This window comes from Dromiciops gliroides, chromosome 5 (assembly GCF_019393635.1).
Source record: "Dromiciops gliroides isolate mDroGli1 chromosome 5, mDroGli1.pri, whole genome shotgun sequence".
In the NCBI taxonomy this organism is placed as follows: domain Eukaryota; kingdom Metazoa; phylum Chordata; class Mammalia; order Microbiotheria; family Microbiotheriidae; genus Dromiciops; species Dromiciops gliroides.
This window is the reverse complement of record NC_057865.1, coordinates 273,018,661-273,031,822: the sequence shown is the minus strand read 5'-3', so window position 1 is coordinate 273,031,822 and position 13,162 is coordinate 273,018,661. Positions and strand designations below refer to the sequence as shown.

Below are 13,162 nucleotides of genomic sequence, written 5' to 3'. Positions count from 1 at the left end.
GTGGTTTGCTTTTTCCCTCCCATTTCTCAAATACTGTAAAACATACTGCTGTACATATTCTGGCCTATTAAAGGACCTTTCTTTTTGTCATCGGCCTCTTTGCCATAGGATCTCTTGGTCACAGAGTTTGAACGTTTTGGTCAGTTTCCTAGCAGGATTCCAGAATTTACAAAATGGTAGAATCCTAAACTCTGATGATGCAAAGAAAGCCCAAAGGTGAGCTGCCCTTGGAGACCATCTTTAAATCGTGAACATCCTGAATCTCCACCACATTTCTCCTAAGTGCCCATGCAGCCCCTGCTTCCGCCTTTCCACTGATGAAGAACTCACCGGCCACCAGGCCAGAAGATTCCATTCGAGGGCAGCACCGAGATCTAGCCAAGTTCTCCTTCATATTCATTTGAGTCTGCCTCCCTTCACGTCATTCCCCTGGGCCTAATTCTGACGTCTGCAGTCAGGGCTGAGTGTCTGGTCTCATGGCTGCCCTTCAGATGTTGGTGCCTGAACGGTCGTCTCCCTCTAAGTCCTCTCCTCCAAGCTGTCTTCACATGACTGGTTTTGAGTTCCAGCACCACCTGGCTCGCCTTCCTCAGGACACGCCAGCTTATATGATGTGGATCCTTTCTAACTCAGGAGACGGGCTTTGAGATCTGTTGTGCATGAAAAATTCATCTTGCTCCAGTTATCCTTGGTGCCGAGACTCTCCACACTTCTCCAGACTGGTCCGTAGGCCTCGGGCATAGAGGCTGTCACCTGACTGGCACGCAGTGCCTTTCCTGCCTGGCCGAGCTGCCAGAGTCTGTCCTTTGCTTAATGTCCTTCCTACAACATTGTGCCCAGAACCGTCTGCCACATTGTACTACCTTCTGGCCGTGGCAGGAGGCTGTGGAAGTGTGACCACCCTGGTTCTGGGCTCAGCTCGGTGTCTGCTGTGCTGTTCTGTTGGCCATTGTGTAGACATGTGTGTCGGTATGTACACATGGCAAAGCAATCCATGGCTCCATGTGCATGCGTGCGCGCGCACACACACACACACACACACACACACGGTGTCTAAAGAGTCAGGCCTAAAACCTTCTGATCTGGAGACTGGCCTGAGTAACTGCCACTGCTGATGAAAGCAGCTCTTCTGTCCTACCAGATTCCCAGGGGCTTCCTTTAGGGGAGGTCTGTGCCCTTGTAAGTTGGCTCATCTCTTACTACTAAATGATTGCTAGCTTTATTGACGGCTATCAAGAAAGCTCTTGGCACCTGGAAAAGATGTCTCCATAGCCTAATTGTGCATGTCACATAAATGCAGACTTGTGTAAGGCTTCTGGCCTTTCTGTTTCAGTGAAACTTACTAGGTGCAATAGGCACTTACTCTGTATGTGCCCGGCGCTGTGGTAAGTAAACACCATGGCTACAAATACAAATACAAGCTGGAAGGGGGATGATCCCTGCCCTCAAGGTGCTGACGTTGAAAAGGGAGCTGAAAAGAGCCCAGAGAGGGTGAGGGTGGCTGAACTCCTCCAATGAAGGTGGCCAGGGGTGTTGCGAGCTTCCAGGCCCAGAAAATGCCCTTTTTTCCCCAACACTTATTGCTGATGGAATTGATTGTGTACGTATTCTTTCCTAATCCAGGAACACCATCTCAAGAAACTTGGCCAAGTGTTTCTTCAAATGATGAGTTCAAGAACTACAACTTTCCTAAGTATAAGGCTCAGCCCCTGATCAATCACGCACCCAGGTACGTTTTGTTGTTTCATCAGTAAAGATTGTGTGATTTTTATGATTCTTAAAAATGCTCTTTCTGGGCATGTGCCTGCCTCCCTGTACATGTAAGGAAATGAAAGCAAGTGCTTTGGGGAATGTTTGTTCTCTGTGACTTGTAGCTATCTCTTGCTTTCTCATTCTGCTGGGAAAAGCCATTTTCCACCTTGAAAAACAACATTAATGTGAATATTAGCATAAAATGAACAAGAAAGAAGTAGGAAAAGGGAGATTTTAGAGGCCATGATTATCTAAAGAATACTTAATTTTTGCATAAGTGTGAGAGTATATTACCTGTTTTCTGCAGAATCTTCTTCCCATGACCTCAGTGGGTCCTTGATTACACCCAGTGTGGGTCTTCTTCCCTTTGTAGATGTCGTTTTATTTTTTTGTCACTCTGGTTGACTCCAGTGATCTTACCTGCACAGGACACTGTAGGCCATCCTGGTTCCTGTGCCTGGCTATCACTTGGGTACCTTTGTTGTTCATCTGTCATCCCTCAGTTTCCCTCCATGATCATGCCTGTTTTCTGCCCATGTGGGTCCCCAGGGCTATGTTCTTTATACCACTTCTCATTATTCTTGGAAACATCTTTTTTTTTTTTTTAATTCTTGGAAACAACTTGCCACTTGCTGTGTACAGCCACCAGGCGGCTTTCCTTTGCGTTTCTCCCTTCAGAGGCTTCTGGGATGGGGGTTTTCCTGATTCCCGCTGTATAGCACCACTGGACGACTCTTGTGGTGGGGTTTTGCAGCAGGAAGCTCAGAGCTCTCTCCCAGAAGACGTCTTGGCTTGCCCTTCCTGTTCTCTTCTAGGCCCCTTTCATTGTCCATCTTCAGTACCTATCCATGACACCCATGTTGACATGGGTTAATTCATTAGATTGCCCATCCAGCTCCTTGACAGCCTGGATCATAGGCATTTTTCACTCCTTGGCTTCTTCTCTTTGAGTTGCTAGGCTGGTGTCTCAGTGGTTGTGGATTTCATTAAGGGCTTACTGAAATCAGTTGCAGGATCCAGAATCAGCTCCTCCCAACCATAGAAAAAAGTAGTGGCCACTCTTGTAAGGTCTCTATTTTCATCCATATGGATACACCCTTTGCTGAAGCAGGGTGCAGCCCCCTGTGACTCAGTGGGTGATCCAGAGAGTTGCCACAACTGGACAGAGCATCACTCTGCAGCCACCCAGGTGACAAGCCTTTGAGATGGTCAGGCTGGTCTTCTGGCCGTTCCAGAGGAGGCTTTGCAGCTTCGGTGGGACCTGCCAGAGCATGCTCTTTCCAGGGACAGCCACAGAGAACCTCCAGGCACACTCAGGTTGGGAGGGGCCAGATGAGGGGAGGGGACTCTGGCTGTCACGGGACTCCATGAGCTCCTTCCCAAGATCCTTGATAGAAGTGGTTTGTGAATTTTTTGGTCTTTCACCGTTACTAGTCACGAGCTCCATGGCCGTTCTGCACAGTGTCCCTCAGATGGCGGGGCACACCTCATACACGACCTGACTCCTAAGGGCAGCCCAACAACGGCTCTGCTGTGTCTTCTGTGTCATCCTTTCTTCACAGGGCGGTGAGGGAATTGTTGGCCTATAATGTGTCTGATTTCCTAGGAACAGACCTTTCCCCTAGACAAGGCAAGGTACTGGTCATTCCTTTTTCAGAACAGTGCTTGCTAATGAAATTGGCCCCTGAGGACACTTCAGTTTCACATCCTGTCCACTTCTCAAAGGACTGCTTCGGGTTGATGCACAGTGTTTAGATGAGACATTTGAGAGCAGAACAGAGTCCTCCTCAGTAGGTGCTTTCAGGCACCAGAGTTGAGCAGATTCCGACACTGGGAGGTTCATTGGGCTCTTGAATTTTCTGACAACTAAGGCAAAAGTAAAAATTGATCACTTATTTGTTGTTGTTTCCAGGCTAGACTCTGAAGGAATTGAATTGATAACAAGATTTCTTCAGGTAAGTCATACATTACATTTTAATTGTTAAAATGGCAGATGGGCAATGTAAGAAGCAGATTGTTGGAATACAGCAAAAAGGGTATCATAATCCTGTCTCCAAGTTGGGAGACCTGCAAATTCATGGGTAAACGGTCACCTTGTTTCCCTTCATCTAAACTGCAGAGGGATCTGGGAAGGACAGGCCTTGTCGTGTCCAGTCCTCTGAGGCATCAGTAAAGTACTTTGTCTGCCAGGTTTGAATCACAAACCATGTTCTTTCCCAAAAGCACCACATTTAATAATTCATTCTAGAATTCTTTATTGACCAGATCATTAAATGAGTTCTCTTTTTCTTCCCTATTTCTAAGAAAATATGAGGCTTGTTTTTAGAGACTTCACATTATGACAACATTAATTATCTGTCACATTAGGGAATGCCTCTTAGTGGGCTCCCCTGTCTCTTCTCCCATGTCTTCTCCTCCCACCTTAATCTTCATAATACACAGGTCTGATGGTGTTTTCCCTTACTTTAGGGGGTCGGGGAACCCTACATTAATATCCCCCAGGCTACTGAATAAAGTTTTTATCGTGCATTTGTGGCTGCCTCTAGTCTGGCTTCGGGCTACATTTCCAGGCTTATCTCACCCAACTTCCTGAGCACAAACTGTTCTTTCCCATAGCCATCCATGCCTTTTCTCACTCTGTTCCCTGCTTGTTTCCTTCCTTCCTCCCTCCCTTCCTTCCTTGCCCCGCCTGCTCCCCTGCTGGAAGTGACCTCCTTCCCGTCTAATGGGATAACACTTGTAATATCTGAGTGTGTAATTCTGTTTTTATATAGTCCTTTGCCCCTAGTAACTGTAAGGTCTCCAGAGGCAGGGAGAGTCTTTGTCTTTGTCTCATCTCCCCAAGTGAAGTGCACTTGTCACAGGAGGTACTTAATGAGCCATTTGGAATGAGTTAATCAAAGCTTGCAGGGAAATGCCTGTGTGTTGTACTAATAGATAGTGCCCTGTAGTGTCCAGAGTACTAAAGCTGGAGTCAGGAGTATCTGGGTTCAAATCCTGCCTCAGACACACACTATCTGTGTGGCAAGTCACCTCATTCTAAGCCCCAGGTTCCTCACTTGTCAACTTAATGGATTGGATACAGTAGCCACTAAGATCTCTTCTAGTTCTCAGTCTTTGATCCTGTAATCCCTTGGACTCATTCTTCAGCCAGACAACTTTTACTTGCTTGCTAACGCCTGGAAATAACTTCTGATACCTTTTCATGCTCGTGTTTTTGGAAGCGGATGGATGTCCTGGACGTTTGGAACCGTAAAGGAGTCGTTTTTTCATCAGTAGTCTTGATTGAGGAGGCCCGGTCATGAAATGCACATGTCCTAATGGTCAGGCAAGTCTGTAGACCTACAGGCCAACAAGTTTGCTGCCAGTGCACACCAAAATGTTAGCACGTGTTGTTAAAGGGGTGTTCCCTGAGAACTTGGAAAGGGAAGCAGCCATCACTGAGAGTCACCATGGCTGCTTCAGTAATAGGTTCCAACAGAGGAATCTCATTCCCTTTTTAATGAGGTTGTGTGCCAGGTAGGTTAGAGTTCTGGAGACATAGATGACATCTAAAACTTAACAGAATGTGACAGGAGAGAGCAAACAGAGGTAGCCGCTACAGCGAGGAGGATTCAGAAGTAGTACGATGAGTAGCCCTCACCAGCCAGTGTTACCTGTCCCCTGCATGAGCTGGGCTGTCTTGTCCAGAGCCACAGACAGCATGCTGAAGACACGAATCCACGGCCCCTGTCACTGATCCTCACGTACCACAGATTCTCAAGGCCCGTCGTCATCCTGGCTGCCCTCCTGGGTATTCCATTTACCAACGGCTCAGAAGTAAACACAGTACTCCAGGCCTGATCTGACCAGGGCAGAACACACAAGCTCTGCCCCTCTGAATACAACCAAGACCTTTTTGGTTTTCATGGCTGCCATAGCCTGCTGTTGACCCCAATTTTTTTCAAATGAACTGTTATCTAAACTCACGTCTCTCATCTTGTGAATTTATTTTGTTAATTCAAGTCCTAAATTGGGACAAGATGGTCTCTATTTTACATGAGTCAACAGTGTGACATTAGTGAGAAAAACTGCCTTGAGCACAGACTGCTGCTGACCAGGGTGAAGATTCAGGAAAGGAGACAGAGGAGGAGTCAGCCCTAGTCAATAGGGAGCCAGGAGAGAGAAGAGGGTGACTAACAGTGCATTAGGCTTCAGGGGCATTGGGGATTGTCCCGTCCCTTGGTGAGCGTTCTGTTCTAGGGATCACATTTGAGGAAGGACATTGATAATCTAAGGCACATGCAGAGGTGACCCAAGAGGAGAACCGTGCCATCCGCTGAGGACACAGAACATGGTGGGGAGGGACCTGGGGGTCATGGAGCTAGACCAGAAGGAAAGGGAATCCCCACTCCCTCCAGGCAGTTCTAATGAACTGTTAGCAAGATTGTCCTCATCCTTCCTGAACTGGCTTCTCTGTGTACCAACTCTGACTCGGGGTCTGCCCTTTGGGGCAGATAGAACAAGTTTACTCCACAAACAACAGATTCCTCTGAATATTTTCTCCTCCCAACTGTGTGTGCCCAGTTCTTTCAAACAGTCTTCTTCATGTAACATGGATTTAAAGGCTTTCACCCTTCTGCTTGCCCTCACAAACTCTCTTCAGTGTATCCATGTAATTGGCTCAATATTGTTAGCTATTGATGTTTTTGGCTACCTATCTTGGGGGTGGGAGTGGGGGGAGGAAATGCTGCTTATATATGTAATACACCAAGTTTCTTTTGAGTGACCCCATTATGGAAACTTCCTATCTATAAGGACAGTTCAGACAATTTATACTTCAAACAATTCCCATCAAAAGCCTCCTACCCACGGGCAGCTAGGTGGTGCAGTGGATAGAGCACTGGCATTGGATTCAGGAGGACATGAGTTCAAATCGGGCCTCAGACACTTGACACTTACTGGCTGTGTGACCTTAGGCAAGTCACTTAACCCCAACTGCCTCACCAAAAAAGAAAAAAAAGAAAAAAGAAAGCCTCCCACCCAGACACTTAAGATCTTAACCCTGACTGAATATTGAAATTTGCTATGTGTCTAAGAAGTTCTCATCCTCTCCTAACAATGATTACATTAATTAACTTTCATAATGGTGATCTCAGGTCCCAAGAGTGAATTAGACATTTGACAAATATATGTTTACTATGGGCAAGAAATTATATAATATATTTATCAAAATAGTAGGTCAGCATGTACTTTTAACACTTATTACATGCTTGGCAGTTGCTAAGCATTGGGATAAAGTAAAAGACAGCCCCTGCTTCCAAGGAGCTCAGAGACTAATGGGGGAGTACAGCATGTAAATAACTATCTACGGACAAGAGATGTACTTAGGGGTATGGTGATATAAACATGTGTATATGCATATGATAAATTGGGGGTGCTCAGAGGGAAGAGACTAAGATTGAAAGAGCAAGGGGAAAGGCTTGAAGGGGGCCAGGAATGAGGAAGGAGAGCTTCCAGCCCTGGGGGAGAGCCCATGGCTACGCTTGGTGTTGGGAGGTGGAGTGTGGTGTGTGCAAGGAGCAGCCAGGAGGCTGGTGTCCCTGGCGGCAGAGGGTGAGCTGGGGAGTCCACTCTAAGCAGACTGCAAAGTTAGGAAGGAGCCAGGCCACAAAGGGCTCGGACCATCCAAAGGAGGATTTCTCATTTGATGATCTCAGAGGTGACAGGGAGCCACAGGTGTTTGTGAAAGAGGCACTCAGCACATTAGGACGATCACTGTGCCAGCTGAGATGGGGCAGATTGGGGCAGGGAGCCACCTGAGGCAAGACCAGACAGAGGGCTCTTACAATAGCCTGGGCATGAAAGGGATGAGGTGCTGGGCCAGAGTGGTGGGGCATCAGGAAGGAGAAGTTGTAAAGGGAGGAATCACAAGCCCTTGGCAAGGAGTGGGAAACAAGCTGGGTTGTGAGCCTGGTGCTGGAAGGAAGAGGGTGCCCTCAGCAGTAACGGGGGAGAAGGTAATGAGGATGCCCACAGGACATCCGATTCAGAGAGGCAGCTGGCAGTGTGAGGCTGGAGGTCAGAGAGGTTGGGGCCAGACAGATCATCTGCTTAGAAATGATCCTGGGGAAGCCCAATCACCCCCTGGGCCACGCTGTAGCACGAACGGTGTGTCCGGGAAGCAGCGCTACACTTTAAGGAGTAAAAAGCCAAGAAACAGTAAGCCAGCATGAGTAGGCAGAGAAAGCAGAAGACCATCGAAAACTTCTTTGGGGGAAAGGTAGACCACAATACATCCTCAGAAGAAGAAGATAATAATAGGGTCAAAGCTCCAACATCCAAAGCTTCCAAGAAAAATATGAACTGGTCTCAGGCCATGGAAGCTCTCAAAAGGGACTTTGAAGAGAAAGTAGGAGAGAGAGAATGAAGATGTAGAGAAAGAGAGGAAGGAATGGAAAGAGAAATGAGAGCAATGTAGGAGAGTCATGAGAAAAAAGTCAACAGTTTGAAAAGCCAAATGGAAAAGGAGATTAAAAAACTGTCTGCTGAAAATAATTGCCTAAGAATTAGGATTGAACAAATGGAAGCTAGTGACCTTATGAGAAACCAAGACACAGTAAAGAAAATCCAATTGAATGAAAAAAATAGAGGGCAATGTGAAATATCTCCTTGGAAAAACAGCTGACCTAGAAAATAAATCTAGGAGAGATGATTTGAAAATCATTGGACTACCTGAAAACCATGACCAAAACAAGAGTTTAGACACCATCCTCCAAGAGATTGTGAGGGGAAATTGCCCCGATATTCTAGAAGCAGAAGCTAAAATAGAAATTGAAAGAATCCACTGATCACCTCCTGAAAGAGATCCCAAAAGGAAAACCTCCAGGAATATTATAGCCAAATTCCAGAACTCCCAGGTCAAGGAGAAAATATTGCAAGCAGCTAGAAAAAAGGAATTTAAATACTGTGGAGCTCCAATAAGGATAAAGCAAGATCTAGCAGCTTCTACATTAAAGGACCGGAGGGCATGGAATATGATATTCCAGAGGGCAAAGGAACTGGGACTACAGCTAAAAATCACGTACCCAGCAAAACTAAGCATCATCTTTCAGAGGCAAACATGGAACTTCAAGGAGAAAGAAGACTTTCAGGCATTTGTTATGAAAAGATCTGAACTGAATAGAAAATTTGACTTTCAAATACAAGACCCTGGAGAAGCATAAAAAGATAAACAGGAAAAGGACTTCATGAGGGATATTAAAAGATCAAACTGTTAACATTCCTATATGGGAAGATAATACAGAGGACACAGGTCTGAACTGAATACGAAGGGAAGTTATGTTTTGTTCTTTGTGGGGTGTCTTATGTATGGGGCTGGATTTGGGCTTGGGGCCTCCTTGGGTCCAGGGCTGGTGCTTTGTCCACTGTGCCACCTAACTAACCCATAATGACGTCCTTAAAATAGGGTTGAGGTGTAGGAGAAATAGACTGGGGGAAGGGGAGAGGTTCACATGAAGGAAACAAGAAAAAAGCTTATGGAGGGGAGGGGAAGAGGGGAAAGGAATTGGGGAGTGATTGAACCTTAATATCATCAGAATTGACTCAAAGAAGGACTAACATACATACTCAAGTGGGTATAGTAATATATTTTGCCCTGAGGGAGGGGAGGGAGATGGGGGGGAGGGGAAGGAGGGAAGGGCAGATTCTGGGAGAGAGTAGTAAAAAGCAAAATACTTTCAAGGAAGGTGAAGATGTTCTGCATAACGGCACAAGTATGAAATATTGAATTGCTTGATTTCATAGGGAGGGTTGAGGAGAGAGGGAGGAAGAAAATTTTAAAAAAAGAAAAAATTGTTAAAAAAAATTTTTAAATTTTTAAAAAAAGAAATGATCCTGGAAGCCACAGCCGCCGACAAGGCTGCCAAATGAGATAGTATAAAGGGAGAAGAGGGCCCAAGACAACTTTGCAGGGACACCCACAGTTAGCAGGCATGACCGGGGCAAAGATTCAGGAAAGGAGACGAGAGGAGTCAGCCCAGTCAGTTGGGAGCCAGGAAAGAGAAGAGGGTGATGGATGGTGCATTGGGCTTCCAAGAGGTGAAGGAAGAGGAGGTTCGAGGTAGTGACTTCTGAGATCGGTTCCGGTTGGATGATAAGGCCAGGAGCCGGACTCGTCAGAGGAAAGGAAGTAGAGGCACCTATTGCAGATGACCTGCTCAAGGAATTCCGCTCCAGGAGGGAGGAGCGTCCGGGATGTGTTTGCCTCGGCGGAAACAAGGGCTGCTTCCTTATGTGAAGGAGGAGACAGCAGAGAAAAGCGTCTGCGGGGAGATGAGAAGGGCCCTCTGTGGGCGACTTCGGCTCAGTGAGAAAGGTTCAGACTGAGAAGTTTGGAAGGGCCCTTGAGAGGAGTGTAGGGAGGTGTTCACCTTATGTCTAAAAGCTCACCAGCAGCCCCAGCAAAGCTAACGGGGTGCCCCCTTATTGTAGATACAGGGACCGTGGAATTTGTTTTCAGGGATTTGATTTTTATTTTGCTGATTGTTAACAAGATTCAGTAGCTGATGGATGTTTAGACACACGTGTTTTGGCTTTATGCTAAAAAATTAACATGCCATTTTATTTATTAGCTATGCAAATTTCCCTACAGGAATATGTAGATTTTTCTTTGATCAATGCTTTCACTTGGGAACTGAGATGAAATCTCTCACCTTCTCTGCCATAGTATTCTGCCTTGAAGCATGTGAAGAGCAGATTTAGATAATGGAGGCATCAGGGATACATTAGGTTGTGAAATTATTTGGAACAGTGCATTATAGTATTCCTTCCTTTTAATCTTTTGTGTTTATAAAGAAAAGGTAACCCAAGATCAGTTAATCTAAGTCTTGATTCATCTGTCATTTCAAGACCTGTAAAGAGACCTAAATTACATGAAGACAAGCTTCATTCCTAAGAAACCACTTTTCTTCCATCTTAGCTAGATTATCAATGGGTCTGATGTACTTAAAACTTCTTCATAAAATAGTCATCACATCAAATGGCCAAGAGTAAAGAAGTAGAGGCCCTAAATACAGTATTTCCCTGTGTTTTCCTTTTCTCTATTAGGATAATTCCAGGAAAAGCTGATGAAATGATGCTTTTGTTGTTTTCACAGTATGAGTCAAAGAAAAGGGTCTCAGCAGAGGAAGCCATGAAGCATGGGTACTTTCGAAGTCTGGGAACCAGAATACATGCTTTACCTGAAAGTAAGAGTTACCCCAAAGTGTGTTTTCTTTCCAGCCTGTGCGCCTAGTCTTTCCCATGGTTGGGTCAGAATTCCAAGAGGGGCCGGTCTGATCTTTTTCCATTGTTCTGAGTTCCTCTTTAGTATATTAAAAATGGATGAGAGGGGCAGCTAGATGGCGCAGTGGATAAAAGCACCGGCCCTGGATTCAGGAGTACCTGAGTTCAAATCCAGCCTCAGACACTTAACACTTACTAGCTGTGTGACCCTGGGAAAGTCACTTAACCCCAATTGCCTCACAAAAAAAAAAAAAATGGATGAGAGCAATTAAGTTTGTGATATGCATGATGTGACACCATTCTAGGAACTGCTGTGTTGTAAAACAGATCATCATTTCAAGACCCTAACATATTTCCTTTTAGAAATGGATTTTTCTCTTAGTGTTGGATATTGATTTCTTTGGCATTAACTTTTTATCCTCTTTATTTATGTCATTGACATACACTTTCAGTAAGATAATAAGTATCACTTGCAAAGGTCTCAAAAGTATGGTACACCTCCTGGAAATACTCATATCCCCTTTCCCCTCCTCTTCCAACACTTCTACTCTTAAGATGGAAGCGAGGTAGGTGGAGAAGTGTGCCAGCATCCAGATACTACCTGCGTCTGATATTCATCAATCTTTGAGTTCCATTGTCACATTTAAAAAAAAAATGTTGACTGGCTCGTCCATAGATAGCAATCACTGGCAAGGATATTGGCAATCTAGACTTAATATTTTTCATTTCCTTTGATAATTCTGAGATGTTTTGAGTACATAACGCTTCTCTCAGAAAGGGAGAGGCAAGTAGGTCATACTGTGATTGACAAATGAGGTTGCATTTCTAGCTTCAGGTTTGGAACCCTTATATATTTTAATCCCATGAGGAAGGATGATTTTGATAGCTCTCATGCACTTTCTCTCTCCATGGAGTTGAAGCTACACTGGATCCCAGCCATACAACCTTACAGTCATCAACAGACAGTTCTGTTGATGTTAAACTCCTTTCATTTACCCCTTGTCTGTCATTGCAAAAGCATAATACCTTGTACTCAGAGAAACGGATGTTGGCAGCAGAAACTGCCGTTATAAAGCAGAAGTGGGAAAAATAGTTATGGGGGGGGCGGGGTTGATTTTCTTCACATCTTGGCATTGGACAAAGTGCCTAGTAAACACTGGGGTCCAAACATTTTAAGTTTTTTTTTTCTTCAAATCGTATAAACAAATTCATTTAAAACTGTAAAGGCTGATGCTTCACCTTTATATCTGAATGTTTTCCTCCTTATTCTAGGTGTCTCAATATTCAGTTTGAAAGAAATTCAGTTGCAAAAGGACCCGGGTTTTCGAAATTCTTCCTATCCAGAGACAGGTGTGTTTGTAATAAACCATTTCACGTGTCGATCTTGAATCTCTGAATGGAAACAAGCTTTTTGTTTATAAATTGGTTAGTAACTTTATTAATGTGAAACTCAGTGTCCTGTGCATACCACAGTGGTATACTTTTAGAACTGCACGTAATTCGCTTTTCTATATGACGTGGGCAGCTCAGTGTGTCTTCAGAAAGAAATCAGACTCAGTCAAGTCAGGGAGCCTGAAAGCTACCGATGACCCAAAGGCCTGGCTCAATCATTGAACACACCGTGCCTGGCACCCGAAGCGGAAGATGTACCTTGTGCTTTCCTAGTCTTCTGGTTCATCACTTGGAAGCCTAGAAGCTATAGACTGACCCCGTCCCCAAATGGGTTCATTAAAAAAAAGCCAGAGCCCGTCGCCCTGACCACGGAGTCTTAGCTTGTGCTGGTGGGAGCATGGAGGGACCTTGAGTCCCCAGATCTGTGGGGGAAACTGAGCTCTGAACCGCCTCACCCCATGACTTTATATTGTAGGACACAGCAAGGACCGGAGACAGAGCATGCTCTTTTAAGTTCGCTAGCAGGATTTCAAGCCCAGCCCCAGCCTCCTTTCCAAGCAAGGACTCCGACCTGGACTCGGGATCTCCGCTCGTCTACGCTGTCCTCTCCCAGTGGAGTCTTTTTATTTCCGACCTGCAGATTATGTTTTTATATTTGTTGTCACAGTGTGACAATTTCTTGTACAGTTGGTTTTAAGGTCTCCTCTGCCATTAGAGCCAGTCAGTTACAACTATTGATGTAACTGGAGCTGCA

General features: G+C 45.2%; 1 protein-coding gene across 2 annotated transcripts in view; it reads left to right on the top strand.

The window, feature by feature from the left end:
- CDK17 (cyclin dependent kinase 17) overlaps positions 1–13,162 on the top strand; it is a 146,813-nt gene extending 133,651 nt beyond the window's left edge. The window contains exons 13-17 of one of the 2 annotated variants that reach the window (XM_043965660.1): positions 1,624–1,729; positions 3,665–3,707; positions 10,889–10,979; positions 12,289–12,366; positions 12,884–13,162. In XM_043965660.1, coding sequence (XP_043821595.1) covers positions 1,624–1,729; positions 3,665–3,707; positions 10,889–10,979; positions 12,289–12,366; positions 12,884–12,921 — 356 coding nt within the window. In that variant the 3' untranslated portion in view covers positions 12,922–13,162. Of the gene's footprint in view, positions 1–1,623; positions 1,730–3,664; positions 3,708–10,888; positions 10,980–12,288; positions 12,750–12,883 lie in introns of those variants that run through there. The other variant, XM_043965661.1, reaches the window with a different exon arrangement.